This window comes from Lissotriton helveticus, chromosome 7 (genome assembly GCF_964261635.1).
Source record: "Lissotriton helveticus chromosome 7, aLisHel1.1, whole genome shotgun sequence".
Taxonomy (NCBI): domain Eukaryota; kingdom Metazoa; phylum Chordata; class Amphibia; order Caudata; family Salamandridae; genus Lissotriton; species Lissotriton helveticus.
Window position 1 is genome coordinate 569,921,254 of NC_136068.1, and position 22,972 is coordinate 569,944,225.

General features: G+C 47.1%; 1 protein-coding gene across 1 annotated transcript in view; it reads left to right on the forward strand.

The window, feature by feature from the left end:
• Positions 1-17,607: 17,607 nt before the first annotated feature.
• The window catches only part of RPUSD4 (RNA pseudouridine synthase D4), a 105,979-nt gene continuing 100,614 nt past the window's right edge, over positions 17,608-22,972 (forward strand). Inside the window, exon 1 of the mRNA XM_078652677.1 lies at positions 17,608-17,812. Coding sequence (XP_078508803.1) covers positions 17,630-17,812 — 183 coding nt within the window. The 5' untranslated portion in view covers positions 17,608-17,629. The remainder of the gene's footprint in view (positions 17,813-22,972) is intronic.

The window sequence follows — 22,972 nt, forward strand, 5'->3', positions numbered from 1 at the left end:
ATGCTCCAAGGTTGGTGAGATCTTTTCATCAGCGATTCCCTGCGAAACCAAGGTCGAGAGGACCTCCCTTGTTGGGGGGTACTGTCAGAACCCCAAACCGAGTAGTGGCAATAATCAACACTGGTTTGAGCCTTACAAGTAAAAAGCTGCCAGAAAAAACTGCTGGACTACGCAATATGAAATCAGCATTCCAAGATGGTTGCCGATTCTGAAATCCAAGTTGCGGTCTAGTCTATTCGGCCGCAGCTACCCGGGTGATTAGGTGCAGCGGGATGGCAAATGCGCACTTCACCAGAAAATTTTAACCGGGAAGCAGCCATTATCTAGACCTCATAATTTTTAGTCAGAAAATACACCGAGAGAAAAAGAAAACTTATCGGCAATTACGAGTTATAGCACGGAGTTACCCAGAGAGGAGCGTTATCGCACGGAGCTTACTGGAGAGGAGCGTCTTGAGGAAATTGAGATTTCCGTTCCACTTAAGACACGCAAGTTGTTTGGGAACAACGAAGTTTGGAGTTACAGTTTTGATGATCAGAGATTATTGCTGAAAAGAAGAAGAGAGCTAAGTGACAATACAGTCAAAGACAATATAGAATACTGTAAAGTTAGTTTAACATATGAGTAAGAAGTTGCTAATAGAATACAAATCTTTGTAGTATTATACATGATTTCTCCTGAACTCTGCAAAAGAAAGAAAAGATAATTAAGGAACAAGAGGAGAGAAATAGTTTATGATTAGAGCAAGAGACAAGTACTAAAAAGAAATTAACAAGACAAGGAATATATGACAAGTAAGTGAGATAACTGAGAATAGACAAATATATAGTTTAAGGTTAGATAAGATGTTAATAGACATATTTTGTGTTTTAGAAAAAGAGTCATAGCTAACAAGATAATACATAGAATCACTCGAAGACAGTAAAGACAGAGTTAACAAGGGCTGACCCAATAGAGAAGTAAGTAAACATAAGGTCAATAAGAAATAAGGAAATAGAGAAAGCAGGAATTAAGATAAATAGGATAACTTATAATTGCAGGTTCAACAACTAACGGTAGAGAACAGTAGCGGAGAGTACAACAGGAAGAGCAGAAGAGAGGCCCATATCTTGGAAGATAAGGTTAGGAGAAGGTAGTTTAAGGAAAGAGTAGAATAGGGTAGAATAGAATAGCGGCTAATTGTGTTTGCCTTGCAGGTTCTAATCGAAGAATAGAAGTCTGCAGGTCGGGCTAGAACAGACAAGGAACCAGTCCAGGACCAGTCTCTTCTTTATTTGTTATTTTATTCATTCCCCCTTCCCCCGTGGGAGTAGTCTGGAGGCTCAACTGTAGTTGACCTCCGGAGTAGTCTATAGAGGGATTCGGGACCTAGCATCTCTGTTACCGTGCACGTCTATAGTAAGAATTTACATAGTCATTAGACAAATTGTACTAAGTCTGACACTCTCGGAGGGGCCAATTCCAGTGCGGCTGTGCGAGGAGCAACGAGTGGCGATGCGGCCGTGAGATCGAGGGGAGAGAGAAAAGGGAAATAAATAATCCAAAGGGGAAAATTAAAATGGAAAGGAGCAACATGCGCAGAGCACCTAACTAAGGAGATAGACCATGCCCGGTCTAGGAATAATAAATCGTGCAGGTAGCACGGATCTGGCATCTGAAAAATAAAACAATGCCGCCGGTGGTACAGAAGGCGACGGGCGTTGCAGCAAGTAATCAGCATATAGTAACAATTAATATATCATTCACATGTCTAATACTAAAAGATATGCAAATTAAAGAGGCACTTATCTTGACTGTGGAGCAGCAAAGAAAGAGGGAGAAAGATGGTGCCTCTTTATTTTGTATATGATGGACACTGTTGATTGGTGGTTTATGGAGACGTGGTTCATAGCCTCTTGGGAAATGTAGCGATTTGAATGTTTATTGTTTTTTCATTGGCTTCTGTGAATTGGAGTAGGGAAGATTGAGGAGCATAATCAGAGCCTCCGGTCCTGCCACAGAATTGAGGTTCATGCGATGTGTTTTTTTTTCTTATACTTTACTGTAATTGGCTTCAGTTAGTTTTGCAGCAAAGAGAGAGAAAGCATAATCAGAGCCTCTGGTCCTGACATAGAATTTAAAGCATAATCGAGTCTTCGGCCCTGACACAGAATTGAAAATTCTTGTTCATGAATGGTTAAAAATGTTTGATTCTTTACAATTTTAAAGCTAGCGGAGTTAATGTTAACCTCAGCACGTCTGTTTATGAATACTTTTTTTGTCATTCAAACTTTCTATTACTATTATTGACTAAAACATTTAAATTACTCAAACATTTAATAAAGCAGTGTCAAATAAGCGTTGAGAAAACTGTAGTTTTAAACCCAGGGCTTTAAGTGGGTTGGGTCTCACCAGTGCTGAGCACTGGCAGTTTTTAGGTCGAGGGACCTATAAGCTGCGAAGCAGCTTCCGGTCCGGAGATTTAATGTTACTTAGTAGGGCTTCAGAACCCGCCTCCCTGCCCTGTCTCCCCACCATTGGCTGGCTTCCTAAACGGAGGCCAGCCATTGGAGGAGAGAGCCGTCCCTCCAAAGAAGCTCCGTCTTTTTCAGATTTGGGGGTGTGATTTTTTGCGTTCTTTAGCCCTGTGACGTCGTCTGTCACTCAGGGCGCAAAAAACACGCCCCCGAATCTGAAAATGGCGGCGCTTTTCTTTAGGCCATTTCACAACGACCGCATCCCCAAGAAGTCGCAGCCTCCTCCACCTAGCAGTCTCTGTGTGCCCAAGAGTACACATCGCGCCGTCTCGTTTTCTGTGGGCAGACAGGCGTTTAGAAGCTTGACCGTAGCACATAGCGCTGGATGCTCGGTCCGATTCCGGATCTCCATGGACTCCGACCCTCGCTGCCCTAGACCTGCGCGTCCTTCAGCCTCAGGAGCACACACCGCGCTGCAGCAGTCTCGTTGGGCAGCGTAGGGCACCCTGGCACCCAGCCTCCTCCACCTAGCAGTCTCTGTGTGCCCAGGAGCACACTTCGCGCCGTCCCACTCTCTGTGGGCAGAGCAGTAGCAGGCAAAACAAAACCACCCAAATCTACAGCATCTTTGCATCTTTATCTAACCAACGGGAATGTTTTCCGTTTACTGCATCGTGCACACGCACAAAACACTAATGTCTGAACTCTGCCGTCTCAGGCACATTAAAGACATGCTTTGGGGCACCTTAAAACGCCACTGGCCTCATTTGGCAAGTCTGGATGCAACTGGAGAACCTCGGAGAGTCTCAAATGCCCGGTTGTTACAGGTGTATCTGGAGCTCACAAAGCGGAGTCAATCCCTGGCTTTTAAAAGGGACGATTGTCTTTCAGACAGAATGAGACGACATGAGCCTCGCATCCCTGAACTGAGTAGAGTTAAACAATCCAAGCCCTTGTGTCACAGGCAGCCATCGGTCAAAGGCTGACCACGAGAGCTCTTAGAGGTGCCACGAAATCTGCAGCAGAGAACACAGCGCGGACAGACTCACGGGCTGCAAGCGAGCGGAGCAGCCCCAGTGCACAGGCATGTGATGGGCGGAGCCTGGAGCAAGCGGGTCACTTCATGTGGATGTAGAAAACCAATCACTGTCAAGCTAGGCCTGCCACAGGGAAAACAAACAGAGGACGAGCACACGGCACCGGCACATGCGCTGCGCGCGAGAATGAAGTGGCTTATTGTACGTTCTTAGGGATGGGGAATAAATGCACCCATTGAGCAATGAAGCACAGAGGCAGCATCAAACTAAGAGGCCCCAGCCATCAGGGGGCAGCTTGGAACTAGCAGCTGCTAATGGCTGTCAGCAAGCTTCCATATTATGCTTTGTTATCCATCCAAGTATGCATTCTGTGCGAGTAATTCATGGTTTATCTGCAGTATTTGTTTTATTGTTTTAAATGTTATGTTGTTTTATTGCTATTTGTGTAGTGCATGCATTCATGGTTTATCTGCAGTATTTGTTTTATTGTTTTAAATGTTATGTTGTTTTATTGCTATTTGTGTAGTGCATGCATGCCTATGGAACGTGGTCCGGATATATTCAGGGCAACAAGCCCTGACCTGAAGTCAGCCCCCCATTATCTCCAAACAGCTCTGCTTAGGAACATTTTATTCACAAAAAACAACTGCTGACTGGAATCGACGGTCACTTCTTACGAATGACTTAAAAAGAAATGGGTTTTTTACTCAGGGTGACACAGACCGTTAACTCGATATTAGGGCTCAAACGTGGAATCACCTATGCCACAATCAATACAGCCCTCGTTTAGAACGGTTGTGATAACGGGTGAAATGTGCAATCGTGTTATATCACAAATATTAACATAGTATGCGGTTTCACAGTGATGTGGTCGCACCTCATGCGCGGGGTAATGCAATTACTGCTACTACCGCTCATTTAGTACGTTTTAGGAAAAGCCATGTTAAAGGTGTACGTGCAATGCAGAGCACTTCAAGCCCAAGTCTTTCAAGGTCTCTGTTTTTTTTATTCTTTAAACGCTGAAATTCCATAAGATTTGCTTCACCGCTCCATAAAGGGTACAAGCTGTGCGTGGCATTTTCGGAAAGCGTGTTCAAGGTTTCCTAACCATGAAGAAATCTCCCATCGTTAATTCTTCCGGCTAGATTTATATCCGCTATCCTACTCGGAAACGCGGAGATGGACACACAAATTGCGCCTAATGAAACGGGAGCGGAAGTGCGGCACCCGCCAGGAGCCTGACGCAACACACGCCACCCCAAAGCTGCAGTGCTTCTCCTTAAACAATTTGTGGTTCGCCTGGCACACACTACAAACTGAGGCTTCCGAGGTCTCCCCCTGGCGGTGCCCCCTCTCCTGGCAGCGGAGGTTACCCGGGCTGGGTGATCACGAGGGTGGGTAGAGACTTCGGTGGCTGTCGGAGCTGTGAGACTCCGGCTCAGGAGGGAGGGAAACTTTCCGCCTCATACAAAACTTTCCCCGTCCTCCCCTCTCGCAGGGTGATGTGTGCCCCGCACAAGACAGGCGTCTCTGCACCGAAGGAGTGCTCCAAGGCGCTATATCGCGGCGGATGCAGCCGTGGGTAGGGTGATTGTGCGCCGGTCGCCTGCCAGGCTGGCACCGGTCCCGATCTGAGAACGGATTAAAGATGAGCAGGGCTGCTCCGGCGAGCCAGGGCAGCCGATCCAAGAGTGACAGCGGAGATGCGACGCCTCTCTCTCCCCCCCTCCGGCCCCACAAGTCTGTAGAGCAGGTTCCGCTCAGCAGTCACCCTAGGCGCTATTGTGTTGCAACTTGCCCTGCTGCGGGTGCGGGCGATTCCCACGGGCGGAGCGGAGGCGAGACACTGCTTGCAATGTACAAGGGGAGAGACAGGCAAAGGGCTGTATCCTACAAGTGACCTCACCCTACCACAGACTCATCAGAGCGCCACCAACCTGTCTCTTTCGCCCTGGCATCCGTCTCTCTAATAAAATGCGTTCTCTGTCTATGGTTTGAGTGAGGCCTTTCTAGGCTATCTCTTCCTACAGTCTTTGTCTTTCTACAGAGTACCTGTGTGGAGGCAGCTGCATAGGCCGTCCCTTCCACTCAAGCCCGTCTCTGAGTATGAGAAGTGGCTCTCGGGTGTCTCTTAGACCCCGACACCGCCTCTGAGCGGGAGAAGTGGCCCTGGGCGGTCTCTTATAGTCTCGAGTTCACCCCTGTCAGAAGGAAGCGCACTGCGCTGCCTGTTCCACAGTCTGTGGGTGTGAGGCGGTATGTGCATTGGACCGTCTCCCACACCCATCCCGTGCTGGGCTGTCTTTTACAACCCGGAACAGTCATTTGAAGAGAGAAGAAGCACCGAGTGGGCTGTCTCTTACCCCTCTCTTACACCCATGCCCGGACACTCGCACTCCCCTCTCCCCCCAGGGGCGCAGGGGCACCCCGAGTGAACCTACGAGGAGCAGTTCAAGCAGGTCATGCATTTGCGAGCGATTACGCTATTGGCATTGTAAATGACAATGCCATTTATTTAACGATTAAGCTATTGGCATTGTAAATAACAATGCCATTTATTGGAGGAGGAGCTTCGCGCGATTCCAAGATGGACGCGTGAGCTAAGGGCTCCCGAGACCCTTTCCGCCTCCCGCGATTATCCTGCGAATGATCCTGATTATGACGACGGATACTTTTTATTGATGCCCTGCTGATGTCCACGTCTTTTTCAAAAATCGATTTTGCCGCCGGATATCGGACTTACTGCACTCTGGAATTCGAGGCCTACATCGTATGCCAGCCGGGGGCTTGAGTCCCCAAGGTACCCAGGTGGCAATTGAACAACAGCGGCTGATGAGCCACGCCCTCTGCCCCTGGTGTACTTTCGGTTTCGTTTTTGGTCGCTGTTGTGAACGCCCAGTCGCCGATTGGCACTCCAGCTCTGTTCTCGCTGCCAACTTTCAGCCAGCGCTGTTTCCCTATCCTCTCGCCGTTCCGAGCTTGCCGAGACGGAGATCGTTTTGGCTAAATCCTACAGATTCCGTTGGAGCTCATTGCCCGTCATGGCGGGCAGGGCGGTCATCGAGAGGCGCACCGCTAGGGGCCCGTCCCGAGGGGGGGTCGCCCAATCTCAGACCATCGATTGATTTACTCGACCTAGGGGCTCCCCGGGCGGGTCGAGTGGTGCCCTGGAGGAAGCTGGTGATGGTACTCCTGAAAGCGACGAGCCAACTCTGAAGGACATTATGGGCGCTATTGCGAGTGTCCAATCCACCATGGGCCAGCAATATGAAACCTTGGCGGCCAAGATAGATACGGTGGCGATTGATGTCACCCTCATCAGAGCGGACCTGGGGAAAACCAACGAGCGTGTCAAATCCCTTGATATCTAGACTGCTAGTTTGACCACGGATGTCTCGAATCTCCAGACCACAGTCCGTAATCTTCGGACTACTTGTGATCTGTTCGCCAATCGGCTGGAAGATTTCGAGGGCCGGGCCAGACGCAATAACGTCCGCATCGTGGGTGTCCCGGAGAACTTTGCTGAATTGCCTGTTGATATCCTGGTGGAGGACCTCGTACTGAACCATTTGGCATCAAAAGGCCTAAGTAAATTCTTTGCTGTGGAGCGAGCTCATCGTGTCCCGGGTGGTAAGCCGAAGTTGGGAGCCGCTCCACGGCCCATAATTGCCAGGCTTTTCAATTTCCGTGACAGAGACGCTATCCTACAAGCTTCACGAGCGAATGGACCCACTAAATTTGAAAACGTATCGATTAGCTTTTACCCGGACTTCACTCAGGCAGTCCAGAAACAACGAATGGGCTTCACGGGTGTGAAGAGGCGCCTCAGAGAACTGGGACTGAAGTATGCTATGCTTTTCCCGGCCCGCCTGAGAATTGAGCATGAAGAGCGTGTGTTCTTCTTCGACCGCCCTGAGGTGGTTAGTGACTGGTTGGACACTTTATCGATGCGCCAAGAGGGCCCGGAGAACTCGAGAGGCGCTGAAGAAGGTTTGGAGGACCAGGAGCAGTGAGTCTACATCGGCGAGCCTGATTCTATGGCAGCGGCTCAGAGACTATGTTCTGTTATGGTGTGCATGCCCGGGGGTGGGGGGGGTTGGGGGATCTTCCTCCTCTGGGGACTTTTTCTCTCTTTTGTGTAGGTTAGTTTAATGGGGCGACAGGCACACTGCAAGTTGGGGTGGTTTTTAGGTTTACCGCAGGGGTGCAGGGAGGGGGGTTTGAGTTTGATGGGTTCACTGGGGGTGGTGGGGGGGTTCCTTTCTCTTTGTTTGTTTTTAGGCTGTGCTTTGTTTTCCATTTGCTATCATGTGGTTGTTTCGAGGTGGGGAGAGCGGTCCGTTTTCTTCTGGGATGGGGGGTAGGGGGCTTAGGTTGTTGAGCTGGAATGTTAATGGTCTTGGGGACAGGATAAAACGTGGGATTGTACTACAATACTTGAAGAGATGTTCCCCGGATGTGGTCTTGCTCCAGGAGACCCACTTGGTAGGCAATACTTGTCATGCACTGAACAGACGAGGTTACCGTTTGGTGGCCCATTCCGGCTTCACCTCTGGATCGAGGGGGGTTGGTATCCTGGTTAGGAACTCCCTCCCCCTGGAGATAGATGACACGGTGGTGGACGATAGAGGCCGGTACGCAGCTATTGTGGGGAGATGGGAGGGGAAGTTGATTTCCATACTGTCTATTTATGTTCCGCCTGGCCTGCAGTCTACTACCTTCACCGACTTGGGTGAGGTAATTCTGGGTTTGCCCGATGGCTTGCTAGTGGTGGGTGGCGACTTTAATTCTGTGGTGAATTGGGAGAGTGATCGTAGCCCTCCCAGGCTCCTCCCTACATCGCAGCTATGGCTGGGGAAATTCTTGGACGCCTTTGGGTTGGCAGACTGTTGGAGACAACTGCACCCTGGCCGGCTTCAGTATACTTTCCACTCGGGAGCCCATGGAAGTCTCTCGAGACTTGATTATATCCTCGTGCCGGTGGTGCAGTTGGTCTCGGTGCGTGAAATCAAGCATTTGGCTAGAGGAATTTCGGATCACTCCCCGCTATGGCTCCATATCGATATACATCTGGGAGCGGGTGGCCGGATTGCCCCGATCAATCCATGGCATTTCCAGAACCCCAAAATCAGATCTGAGGTGGTCAAGTGTATGGAATTTTACTTTACTGAAAATGAGGGATCGGTGTCCTCCCCGGTCTCCCTATGGGAGGCTTATAAAACTGTGATCCGTGGTCAAACCCTGTCTTTGGTTGCTGGTGAGAGGAGGCGCAAAAATGAGGAGGTGGTGAACTTGGAGTCTGAGATTGCCGTATTGGAGGAACGGTTGGAAGCTGGGGTTACACCCGAGAAATTGCATGTCTTGGCTCTTAAGCAATCTGATTACAGGGCCTTGGTGACTGACTTGGCTGAGGCAATGAATCGTGTGCAGCAGGGGCGTCTGTATGATGTGGGTGATAAGGCGGGGAAGTTGATTGCTTGGCTGGATAGGCGAGACAGAATAAATCGTGTTGTGCCTGTAGTTGAGAAAGTTGATGGAACGCGAGTCGTGGACCCGGTTGAGGTAGTTGAGGTGTTTGCCCAGCACTTTCGGGTTGTATACGCGCCGGTTTCGAACATGCCGGAGGAGGACTCGCGCTTGCTGCTTCGTGATCTTGAGTTGCCTAGTCTCTCGGAGTCGGACGGGGTGTTAATGGAGGCTGATTTTTCCATTGATGAGGTTACGCTCGCTATACGCTCCCTCCGCTCGGGGAAGGCCTCTGGTCCCAACGGTATACCGGTTGAGTTATACAAGCTATGCCCGGATAAAATGGCGCCGTATCTGCTTCGTATGTTTGCGGCATCGCGAGACCTTGGATTCCTTCCCAGGGACCAGAGGCTGGCCTCTATTGTGGTTATCCATAAAGATGGCAAACCCTGCGAGCGCTGTTCATCGTATCGCCCGATCTCCCTTTTGAATGCTGAACCCAAAATATTGGCGAAACTTTTGGCAAACCGGCTGGTCACGGTGATTAGCGAGTTGGTTCACCCTGATCAGTCTGGTTTTATTCCCCAACGTAATACTGCGCTCAATCTTCGTCGTCTTCACGGCGTCGTCGCAAGGGCGGGGTCTCTCAGCGAGCCGGCCATCTTGGTTTCTCTCGATGCCTCGATGGCCTTTGATACGGTTGAGTGGCCATATTTGTGGGCTACTCTTGCCAAATTCGGTTTTGGTCCGAAGTTTATTGCATGGGTTAAACTACTGTATGCGCAGCCGTTGGCGCAGGTTGTGGTTAACGGTAGAGCCTCGGAGCCCTTTGTTCTCGGGCGAGGCACGAGGCAGGGATGTCCTTTGTCACCGCTTTTATTTGCACTTGCGCTCGAGCCCCTTGCCGCCTGGCTCCGATGGGAGCCTTCATTAAAGGGTATTCGGTGGTCCCCTGACTTCGAAGATCGTATATCATTGTATGCCGATGATATTTTATTGTACCTGACGTCCCCCGTAAGTCACTAGGAGTCCTCTTTGATGTTTTGAGTTCCTTTGGACGTAACTCCGGGTTGGTTATCAATTGGACCAAGTCGTGTATCTTCCCGCTGACCGGTGATCCTCTTTCTCTGCCCCGAGTATGCCCGATCCCGGTCTCCAGTGCAGGCTTTAAGTATTTAGGGATCTATATTTCACTTGACCCTGTGTTACGCTATGAGCGTAACTTGTTGCCTCCACTCGCCCGGCTTCGGTCGGACGTCGCTGCATGGTGTGGTCTACCCTTGTCCCCCCTGGGACGGGCGGCCCTGTTCAAAATGATGTCTCTCCCCCGTTTTTTGTATGCCGTACAAAACACACTTGATCTAGTGCCGGCTAGCTATTTTCGTGAAATCGAGTGCCTCCAGAGAAAGCTAGTTTGGGCTGGCCGTCCCCTTATTGCACTGGCTAAGCTTACGTTGCCCTGGTACGATGGGGGCATAGCGTTACCTGATATAAGAAGATACTACTGGGCGTCTCAACTGAGCGCTGTGAACCATGCCATGTACGCTCCAGTCCCGAACCCTGCATTCGAGATGGACCGGTGGCTGTTACCTGGGGGAGATTACTACAGGGCTCTCTACTCCCGGGGCGCTAGAAAGAATTTGACCGGACCCACTGAAGTGGCTGTACGGGTGTGGGGCAGCGCGACCGCTGCTACTGGATGGGTAGATAAGCTGACTAGGGCGACCCCTCTGTTTGCCGCGGAGAGGCTTGGTGAATTGTGGACGTCAAAGGGCTTCGATAGGTGGGACTCCATCGGAATCAGCAAGGTAGGTGACCTCTGGGTTAAGAATAGAGTTAAGACCTTTGCTGAATTGAAACAGGAATACAGTTTGAATGACTCAGAATATTTTCGATACCTCCAGGTTCGTCATGCCATTGGATCGGTTTTCCCGGCCGGTTCTGATATTCCGGAGAACTCCCCCCTGGAAGACAGGGTGCTGGACGGACATATTCCAGACAGCACTATCTCCCTTATTTATAAAAAACTTATCAATACTCGATCAGACTTGCTTGTTCAGCTTCGTGGTGCCTGGACTAACGATGGGCTGGAACTGGATGATGAGGATTGGCAGGCCGCGATATCCTCTCCCAAAGAGGTCGTGATTCCGGCGCGTCTGCGACTCGTTCAGCTGAAGATTCTGCACCGAGTCTATGTCACGGGTCCGCGACTGATGCATATGGGTTTTTCTGAGGATGGACTGTGTCGACGTGGCTGTGGTATGATTGCTACCTTCCTCCACATCGTATGGGAATGTCCGGAAGTAGTGTCTTTCTGGACTAGAGTGCATGCGGTGATGAGTGAGGTGACGAATGTTGAGTTGCTACCTGAGGTCAGGCGCTGTCTATTGAACATATGGGAACCGAACGATTGCACTGTTGCTCAGACTCGGTGGGTTACGTTGGGAAACATGGTTGCGAAAAGGGACATTGCACAGTTGTGGGGATCTCAGAGGGCACCATCAGTTTCTAAATGGGAAGGAAATATGGACTGGTGCATGTTCAGAGAGAAGATTGTTTATGTCTCCCGTGGCAGGCCCAAAAAATGGGGTAGGATATGGGACCAATGAAACTCATACCATGGGGAGATATGTGATCCCCCCTTCATTGATCCCCCTGACACTCCTTGTCCCCCTTGACTATACGTTTCGGCTCCCTCCTGTATCACATCATTGATATGTTTCTGGCTCTGGGTCCCCCTTTTCCCACACCCTTCTTTATCTCCTGGAGGTTCTACTGTTTTTCCATATTGTTTTTGATTGCCTCTCCCCGTATCGTATGGAACAGACACAACAATTTAGGATACAGCCTTGTTTTCCTCTTTTTCTTCGATATTTTTGTTTGCTTGTTTTAAAAAATGAAACCTTTCCATATCTTATCGTTATAGATTTGACCGATATCGTGCACCATTGCTGCCGGACCCTTGGTTGTCGGCTGATGAGCTGTGTAATGCTATACTACTTTTCTGATATGTCAATGGCCGGCCCAGAGGGTTGTAGGCATGTAATTGTATTCTCTTTCTTGCTAAATAAAGGTTTTTATTAAAACAAAAACAATGCCATTTATTTATGATAAAAAAAAAAGTCAGGAGCAATGCCAATAGCTCTACCTTTAATAATGCCGAGACCATTGCATTGTAAATGCTTGTTTTAAAGGGGGCCTTGAAACAGGTCTCTATCGGGCTCTCTTTTGGGCTTTGGCACAGACGATCCGTTTTTTTACGGACTGCAGTGACAGCAGGCACATCAATGTGCACGTGCTCACACTGCTCACTTGTGGAGAAGTTACGGTATGACGTCATGTCAGGTGTAGGGAAGGAAAATCCTTTAAAGAGAGTCACGTTCTCTCTGGATTTCCCTTCTCGTTTTAAAACTCAGGTGCAGCAACATTGTTGTGGTGTCACTAGGGCTTTAAGTGCTTTTTCAATATTATATACAAGCCATGGTTGCATTGCTGCCAAGGTTTCAGATTGCTATGTGTGACATTTTCTTAAATTCATTGTAATTATGAGTGACATTTCAACGAATATGAGTGACACTTTCTCACGAGCAAACTCTAGCAATGAAAACAAGAAAAATATATACATTACAGAAATTACACCCATTTGAGCAACAAGGACCTCTAAGATGAGTCGCATCATATTCATAATCCACAAGCTGTATAACTGATCAGTGTGCCCTGGTCCTGCATGCCGCCCACTACCTTCTAAACCCTGCTGGTGGCACCATCACCCCATTCGCAGTTTGTCACACAGAGCTACACTACAAGCTCTGCTGACTCAGTGATACTTGGTGCACTCAAAAGTTACGTTGGCAAGCACCACAGTGGCTCTCACAGTCACCTGACCCAGGGGCGAGCGACTACTAACACAGCTTAGAGTCAGTGAGAAGACAGACTGCTATGTGATGTACAGTTAGTTCTCAGCTGTAACAGGGCAGACAGGTGGCAGCTCAGAAGAAAATCATGGCTGTGGCACAAGAAAAAAAATGAACTATCAAGGGTATTGCCAAGCAGGCCTGCGCACTTGAACAAAAGCAAGAAAAATAAATATGCACAGTTAAATTCGGCCCAAAACTGAAACTTGCACTCCATGAAAACTCAGAAAACAAGCTGCTCAATACCTTCTCTGCTGCTGTCTGACCTCAGCAGCCCCTGCTCAATCCAGACCTTTTTCACCCCCCTACTGCTGCATTCTGGAGGCAGAGGGCGAACGGTCACTCTTACAGTGCCGCCCCTACTCGGCAATTGATCAAGTTTAAACCGGCCTAGTTTTTCCTAGACCTGCTCTATTTGTGTATGTAGTTAATATCCAAGCTCAATCATATTAGTACAAGCATGTAGTCGACCGCCGGCAGCACCGTGGCGCGCTAGTAATAAAACAATTTGCAGCATAGAGACATACATCACGAGGCACTACTTACAAACTTTGGGACACGGTTATTCATACGGGCCGCACCTTGCCTAATGACTCCCGCAGCAGCAAACACCGGCCTGAGCATGATGGTGTGGCTCAGCAACTTCAATGGTTGCCCCGGTCTGTGCAGGGGTCTTAGCTGAGCTGCTGGTCGAGACTGTTGCCTGTATGATGAAATAACCATTGCGTTTGTCATGCTGCGAGCAGTGCTGCCACGGGTTTAATTGGATTGTAGCCGCCCGCACTTCTTAGTTTGCGCAGGCGGTCGATCATCACCACGATGTTGATGGCACCTCTGATGCCATGAAATTCTCAAGTGATTGACAAGTTAGTCACTCGATGCTGGCCGCCTCCCGCCGATCTAACGCGGGTTTTATTGGGCAGACAACCAGTGAACCACTACCAGGACTCGCCAACACTTGAATGCCCCGCCGTTTCTCTGACCTGCCAACCACCTTACCTCACTTCCTCTTGGCTCCTCCAGGACATGACGAGGCACGAGGTCACATCCAATCCCGGGGCCCCCCACGGAGTCAGCTGCCAGTCTGATGAGAGTGACTGAGTCAGTGGTGTTGGAAAGACAGGGCCGCAGCAGGAAATTAATTGCATCTAGGCAGCAGGGGAGGCAGATTATAACATTGTAGCACTGACTCCAGAGCTGAGCAGTCTGATCTCTTTAACTGTTTAACTTACGGAGCCAGAGTGCTGCTGGCAACGCAAGTCTGTGGGAAGCAGCACAAACCGAGGCACAGAATATGCTATAGGTACCGGTGGCGCGCGCTGGCACCACCGCACAGCCAGTTTCAAACTGGCAAGATTAAAAATGCGTGACAGTGCATTTCAGTGCGGTGATGGGGATCACCACACCATAGCTGCCAAGGTTTCAGATTGCATATGTGTGACATTTTCAAAATTTCAGTGTGATAATGAGTGACATTCAACGACTATGAGTGACACTTTCTCTCGAGCAAAATCAAGCACTGAATATGAAGGAAACATATAAATATTAGAAATTGCACCCAATTGAGCAACGAGAAACTCCTGTTGCATGTGTAAAACCAAGCAATTTAGTGCACAGAAAGCCATTAACATCAGAAAGTACACTGTTGAAAAATCCTTGAAGTAATGTCACTTAGCTACAGCTGCTTTATAGGACGACTATTGCATAGTCACACAGTGCCTAAATTGATGGTTAGGACGACATAGCACTATGAATACAAAAGTCAGTAATGCCCACAGCACCAAACAGGGCTCAAATAAGGTTCTCTCTAATTACACACACAACCTAGTGATTGTATTAATCAGTTGAGGTTTCATAAGGTAAACGTATTTAGCTTGCATGATCTATGAACATCTTTCATTTAAAGCGTATCATGGTTAGTTTTATATATGGTTACCTGAAGAAGAAAGACCAAAATAGTTGAACATGTTTCTCTCTAAGCCATGTGATATCTTTGACCCCCTCAAGCACACCCTAAAAGACATGATTATTCCCTCCAGGATAATACAGCACTCACCTTCTGTACTCTGCTGGAATCTCACCTCTTGAGCCATCAGAAGCCCAGCGAGCGTCTTCACAAAGGTTGTTGATCAGGGTGGGCAAGTGAGCTGCACACAGTGCTGAGTGATGAGTAGCAGGTTGTAAGTGGCTGCACACCTCTCATCTAGGACGAGCAGCCAGGGTCCGTGGGTTTGATAACTAGCCAGGCACTTGAGAAGGTGGGGGCTGGCAGGACTCGATACACAGGCAGACTGCAGGGAAAACAACATCCTGCCAGCACAACTCTCCTTCACAATAATATAACATGCTTGCTGAGCTCCTGAACTGGCCTCTTTAATTTAGCAACTGGGGAAATATACCAGCTGCCAGCATTGGTCTTACAGTGCAACACATCTGCTCTGCCAAATTCGATTCACCGTAGTACAGTTTATAGAAATGTTTGCACAGCGCACAATCCAGATCTCACAAGTTTGAATGTGCTCTCAAATGTGATAATGAATAGAAGAAGGCCCGGTGAAATAAAATATTTGCCCATGATCACACAATTTTGTCAAACAGGAAAGAGCGAGTGACAGGCAATTACCACGTTGAAAAGAGGCCTTCTTTATGGCAAAGCAGGTCGGAAGGCAGATCTGATTCTCTCTCTTCATGCTTCCAGATGTCCCTTTTCAGACGTTCCAAAATCACGTTTGCATGCAGGTGATGTTCTGCTGCTGAACGAGATGCACATTATTGGCGCACAATATCCACATCACTAGCCTAAGAGTAGCATGTTCATTCTTAAACAGCTGTGTCCTTTTAACTATAAAATTGAGGCATATCTAATACAGACCTCTCTTAAAATGTTGGACTGTGAGACAAATATAGGGAAAAGTGAGGTGTAACTCATTTCTTTAGGCCCTGTGTCCCGGCGGCTGTGACATGATCACCGGGTGGGGGCTGTTGAGGTGGAGATAAAAAACATCCTTCTGATGACGCTCACTCCGTGTGCACTTTCTCCTCAGTACAACAGAACAGCGCTGTCTGTCAAAGAGGTCAACGTATGCCTAACCTAGGGGGCTGGCAAAGCTCAGATGCCGGAACAGTGACTGTTTGAGGCCAGCCAATGATCCCACAGCAGACGTTATAGTTAGGCAGGTTCCTTTCTCTGAAAGAACAGGCACGACAACGCCCAGATCCACTTGTTGATTCTCTGCCGAAATGAATCGTCCGGATTTTATTTTTCTCACCTGACCCGGACCACGTGTTACCAGTCTTCCTCCTGGCAGTGGCCTTCATGATCGCTGGGATTGAAAACATGTCAGGAAGGCTCCTGCTGCCAGGAGCCATAGCCTGTCCTTGGGGAGAGAGTCTGTCTGCTGTCCAATGACAGAAGTCTTTTCTCTTGAGCGCCCGCAGCAAACGCGGTCACTAGCTCCGTGATTGAATGCCATGATGCGGGCGATTTTTGACGGCCCGGTACGAGCAAAAGGCAGTTCTGCGAGTGCCGTGATTGCGGAGCCCGTTGACCAGTAACCAGCCCCTCGCTGCTTAACTGTTCCTTCCAAAACAAACTCCCCGCCTTCAGCAACAGGACGTGACGTAACCCGGCTTGATCTCACTGCCCCCTCCCCCTTGCTGTGATGTTAGTAGCTTTTGCGCACTATCGTGCGAGAGCTGAGAACCACGAAGCTGACAAAATTACGATACATTGTAGCAGCCAGTGAGCTGCCTATCAGCACTCAGCCTAGCTCGGCTACAGCACCGGTAGGAGCAGCCCGCGCTGCTAGCTGCCAGCCACACTCCATAATATTACCGCTTTAGGTAGTGCTTCCCTGTTGCGCAGACACTATGCAAATGCGTGACAATGCGTTTCAGTGCGGTGATGCGGATCACCACACTGAAATGTGTTAGAGTCACGCCGGATGCGTGATACTTGGCAGGACTGCCACACTGAAATGCGTTAGTGTCACACCCCATGCGTGATACTTGGCAGACATGCCTGGTTGCTGCTTATTTATCTTATGCAACTAACAAGCATTGACAAAGCCAATAGTCCTGACTTGTTGTGGGTATGATGTTAATTGTTGTATCACATGTCTGGATGCAATGACAGAAACAGCAAAATACAAGCACAGATTTTTAGCTTATGTGTTTTCAAGCCACGCCCTTAGTTACATTGGCCACGCCCGTTTGAGAGACCCCTCCAGTTTTTTCATTTCCTCCAGTTTTTTCATCCCACTTAAAGCCCTGTTTAAACCCAAATTGGCAGCTCTTGCAGCCTGCTACCCGAAATGCTGTGATTCCATTGCTTCTTAAAAAAGCAGTTTCACGTCTTACTTTGTCCTATCCCACAAGCCGTTTACTTTGTTTTTGTCATTTGTACACAAGCCTCCCGTACTGTAGCGGGGGGCCACCTGCGTATTTACCGCTTTTATTAGGATTTTACCAGCTCTGATGCATATATATATATATATATAGCTAAAATAAATCCGCTTCCAGACCCAAAATGGCCACCTAGCGATGAGCAAGTCCTCTTGAAGTTTTCCATCAGTTTAAAACAGAACGAGAATTCGCCCAATTAAAAATGGACGACAATGTGAAGGAAGGGCGTTCCGTCTCCGTTTAACGATTACGGTATTACGGCAGAAGCTCTGTTGAATGAAGAAAGTTCCCAATACAAGATGGCCGCGACGCCCTCTTATACACTCTAAAGAAGGTCAGAGGTCAATGAAAGATGGCGGCGCCCGTCAGAGGAGCAGTGCGAGTTTTGAGCCGTAGCAACCGGAGAGGCACTGCGGCAGTCCGAGAAGAGGCGCAAACAGAGATTTCCGGGGCATTGGGACTGGCCCAAAAATTGCGAGCGGAGAAGAGAAGTGTAGAAGAGGGACGACAGATAAAGAGGGCACCACGAAAAGAGGTGAGGTAGTGCGCAGTGGTGTGCCATCTGTCGAGTTTTCAGTTTGCCCATGTGTGTCACTTTCATGTTTCCAACGTGTTTTTGTGTGGTATTTTACAGCATATGCATTACACTCTATGTGTAACACATTTTATTTGATCATGCGGAGGAATTAGAACGACCAGAACAGAAAGCACTACTGGGTCAGAGAGAAAAGAGGTGGCATATCAAAATGGTCAAGGATATAGGCACAGTACTCGGAAAGCCAAGTGGGCAAAGAGCATGAATGAAAGGGGTAGGAAGCATGGGGGGAAAAGATAGTAAAGTAGCTGAAAACGCGTTTGTGTTAAATGCCAACATTTTAGAAGAGGAAAATGGGAGACTTTTAATCTGGAGAACATATTTCCTCTATAGACTTCTATTAAACGTAGCTGTCAAGGTTTCAGATTGCAATATGTGACATTTCCATACTTTCAGTGGAATTATGAGTGGCATTTCAACGACTATGAGTGAAATTTTCTCGCAAGACAACCATAGCTGCCAAGGTTTCAGATTGCTATGTGTGACGTTTTCATAATTTCAGTGTAATTATGAGTGACATTTCACCAACTATGAGTGACATTCCTCGCGGCGTGCAAAATCAAGCAATGAAGATGAGGGAAACATATAAATATCAGAAATTACATCTATTTGAGCAATGAGATCTGCTTTAGGATCATATATTCAAACACACATAGTTAAGCTAAAAGAGTGGTGACCAAAAACTCTAAAGAGTATAAAACAGGCAATTGACTTTCTCCATCTACGCATTAAGGGTCTGGAAAAACATCCCTGTATCCATCAGGACTGCCTCAACACTACTCCAACTGAGGAAAGAGTTGTACACACACATTTTTAAAGAGCAGGACAGCACAATGCAGTAATATTACATGTCTCCTCACAGAACCCAGGTACCTCTCCCATCATTCGCTGACTTCTCGTGCCTTGACCATGTACATCACTCCACTTGTCTTGGTTTGTGCTATTAAAATAGCATATACTTTGAAGATCTATGTCTGTGAAGGGAGATTATTCTGAGTAATCGACATGCACAGGTGCAAGAAAGCAAACGTTTTGCCTAGTCATATATGGTGACTAATAACTAGAATGTTATAAGCAGAGAAGCAATGTTAAATACAATAATCAAATAAAACAATCTTTTTATAAAGTAACACTACAGATCTGGGTAATAATGTTAGTTATTTTAAAACTGTAATGTATGCAGTTACAGCCCTGCCTGTGGGTGTTTCAACTCAGTTCTAACAGTGCGCCTACCTGGAAACCCTCGCTGCCTGTGCCCTTTCTTAGCTCCAGCAGTTTCTATGGGCCCTGGCTGCCTGTACCAATACTCTGGTGTAAATGTATGAAACTCCCCATCTGCACTGCAAACAGAACACGACTGAGATGGTGAAAGGTTTCAGGCTTCCCCTGCAGTACTCTAGCCGCCCTCCAGCAGAGATAGTGCCTATGATACAGGAGATGGCCTGACTTTACAGAAATGGAGGCTTAGGTCTGGGGGCTGGGGTAGGAAGGAGGGAATACATGTTTTCTTTATGTGTATTTTTATAAGGTGCGCACATTTATGTAAATATTTTTTAGAATGATTATAAACAGTTACATACAATGCTAGAATTCAAACATTAACAAAAGAAATAGGTTATACAGTAATAATGTCTATTAGTGAAACAATCGCTTAGTACAACAACAGTAAGGCAGTGATATTTGTGAGCAGCACGCATCCGATGAAGAGGAGCTGGTATCTTTCAATGCCAAGCGGCGAGTGGAGTGAGACCGTAATTCAGGCAATTATTTGTATGAAACAACTGACTGCTTGCTCTTAAAAGGTAGTCCATGTGAGACACTTGCTTGTGGCGTGGGGAACACTGCAGTGCTGTCACGGTACGAGCCAGACAGTGTAGTGTAGTTCCTATTTTCCCAATAGGCTTTGCGCATTGGAATAATATCTTCAATAGTATAGACGTAGGACTGTGGTTAACTAGGTCTTCTACTGACGATATTAGACTTAAAGTTATGTGTGCCAGCTAGCTCAGAGTTCACTAGAAACTTTCTCGAATAGGCAAGGAGGAGTTTAACCTCCCTGGATAGACAAGAAGGGATTTAGGTTCTGACAACCATAGAACATGACAACTTTGCTCTCCCCTAATCAAGAGTATATCTCTAGAGTTGTGTGAAAACAAAAGACAACTATTTTATTCAGTCAGTACGTGCATTCTTAGTTTCACCAGTTTGTAGAGAAATAAGAGATGGGCGTGTTTCAATAAAAGGATGTTATTTATTGATCAGTCTCTTTTCTCATACAAGAGAAATGAATCGCTATTATTGCAATACTTATAGTTAAGTAAAGTGCATACAGTAAAAACAGGATTATAAAATAATACTGTAAAAGCATTTATATGGTTTCTTAGCCATATGATACTTAAAATGGATAAAAGATATACATACATACATATATACATTGACTAATCGTTCTCAACTGGTGCTTCTAACTACGCCTACCCCGGTGTACCTGACCTAAGCCTAATACGTGGGCGGGAGTAAATAAGTAGCAGTTTAAGTTAAGTTTGTTTTGCCAAGGATCTGACTCAAGAATTCTCTGCAAGGGGTTAGTCAGTTCAGTACCTGGGATTTAGAAGGCTGGAGGGTTGGTATCTCTGTCTCAGGACTCGATATCCCAGTTACCCGCGAGGGCGGCTGGAAACGCCGGAGGCTGGATTTCTCGGCAGGAGAAAAGGCAGCGTCTCTTTCAGCGCGTCAAAAGGGAGGGGCAGCGTCCGTGGGTTTTTCTGCATCAGCTGGGCTCTCCGGCAAGTAGCGCTGCTCCAAGCTCGTCACCACCGTGTCTTTGCTTAGGGCAGCGTCTGTATATTTATACCTGAAAGGTGCCGAGTTTGACGTAAGGATGGACATAGGACGTCAGTAAGAATGTCATAAGGACTGGTCGTTCTTACATTCTTTTCAGGAGTTCTTGAACGTAATCAAAACAATAGCTGCTGGGGATTTCCCAGGTCTGCTGGAGGTTTGGTTTGTTTTGAGAACTCGGTGTGCTTTCTAGGGGGCTGGAGGAATAGGGCTTGCTTAATGTGACAGCATGCGCTATGACCTAATCTGAAAACGGGTTTCTGTGCCATTGTATGGCCATTAGTGAATTAATAACCGGACAAGGGTCAGAAATAGGAGTATCAATATAGGAACCTAGATAAACACACTACACCCACTCCACGATTTTATGTACATATTTACTAACCTAAGCAATAGTAAACATAACTAACAGTGCATGTGTATACCGAACCACCCCAAAATACATTTTCTGCATTTTAAAAAATGGCGTATGCGAAATACACGAAATGAGTATAGGTACTGTATGCATTCAAGCAGTATAATCATTCAAAAAGGAGATGCACATTTTATATCAGCATGAATGATTTGCGAAATTACACATGAAATGGCTCTTGATACAGAAAAAAATTGCGAGACCATCTCATCACATATAAATACAATTACTTGCATATAAGCTAGAGGTTGAGGTAATGTAATGTCTCTAGAGGTCCTAAGATTAGAAGCTCTGTTCTCTAAGAATAGTTTTTACTTTAAGCAGAAGATAAGTGCCAAAAAGGTAAATATTTTGGAATTGGAAAAAACAGTTTTCGCTTTTCAGGGGAGAAGAGAAAAAATTGTTCACAGTCATTTTGTTTTCAAAAGACTGAAGGCCAAATTCAGAGTTCAGGGAACGCCGTGTGCAAGTTTGTTTAAAGTTATTCTCTCTGTTCCGGTGAAAACATCATTTCAGACAGACTCTCGAAAAAACAGTCTACAGCTTCTGCTGAAAGTTCGACTAGGTTGGAAAATGTCGCTACCATGCAGTCATGCGCATGATTGCTTTCAATGATGGTTCGATCAGAACTGCTTACAGATGGTCGTACCTGGTCGATGCTGCTTTCATCTTGTACTTCACTACCCTTCAATCGTAGTGGTGAAGTCTCCACGAATGCCGTCATCAGGATAGGTAGCCGCTGGGGACAGCACAATGCATGAGCCTTTACTGGACCCAACAAAGTATCTGCATCCAATGGTACTTCCGATTGTAGTGTAAGACAGGTGTCCAACACGCATTCTTCGCTGCATAGCATGCACCTTAATACAGGCATAACACAATTCTGCCACATGGGTCTGAATGAAAGAAACCAGGTCATATTTAGATCTCGTAGCCGGGCTAAGCCAAGGACTTTAGTTATGCGGTCCCGGTAGCGGATAGCTAGGATCGTTTCTTCCATTGTTGCTGGAGTCTTGTCTGTGACATGGCTTGCCATAACGAAGCAAGAGTAGCAAGAATAAAAAGCCTGCTACGAGTCCCAACAGGAGTGGAAGTCCGCCAAAGATGGAATGGACGAAATTTGGAAAAATACCCAGGATCGCTTTGAATGGTGTTAAAGCTCCTGAAAAAACTGTCTTAAATACACTTGCGATACCACTTGTATCAGAAATATTTAAGATTTCGTTCAGCTTTTCTGCGAAGTGTAGGGGGCAATTCGTTGATAACATTGAATGAATCTCTGCCGTTGTCCTTGCAACTTGGAGATCATACGTTTCTTTTGATGACGTCAACTGGGTTGGCGTCTGTAGGAGCACAGTCTTCATTCTGCTTAAAGTATCAATTCGAATAGAAGAGATTTTTAAACTGGGCCATAACCTTCCCTCCCTGTCTGGAGCATCATTCGGGAACAATACTCTTTCACAGCACATGACCCTGGAAGTCACGCTTATAAGATAAGGTTTTCCTGGCAGCAAGCCACAACATCTGTGATCTACAATTAGAATGTAACTCCCGTTCGAAAGTCTTCTAAAGAATGGTTCTATTTGTGTTGCAGGTGTGCCTAACTGGTGACATGAAAGGTTATTTGAAGTCCCTTCACAGGCCCCATGCAAACTAATACCCTGACACAGAAGTATGCCACTTAGTGATTTTTCACAATTATTACCACTAAGAAATACACTCTGTCCTTTATTACTGACACATGTGTGTGTGTCGATGTGGACTTAACGTATCCTTTACCCAACCTTTCATACTGGCCTGCCTGTATATATTTTTGGCAGTATTGAAACTGGAAAGTTGTTATCGGAATA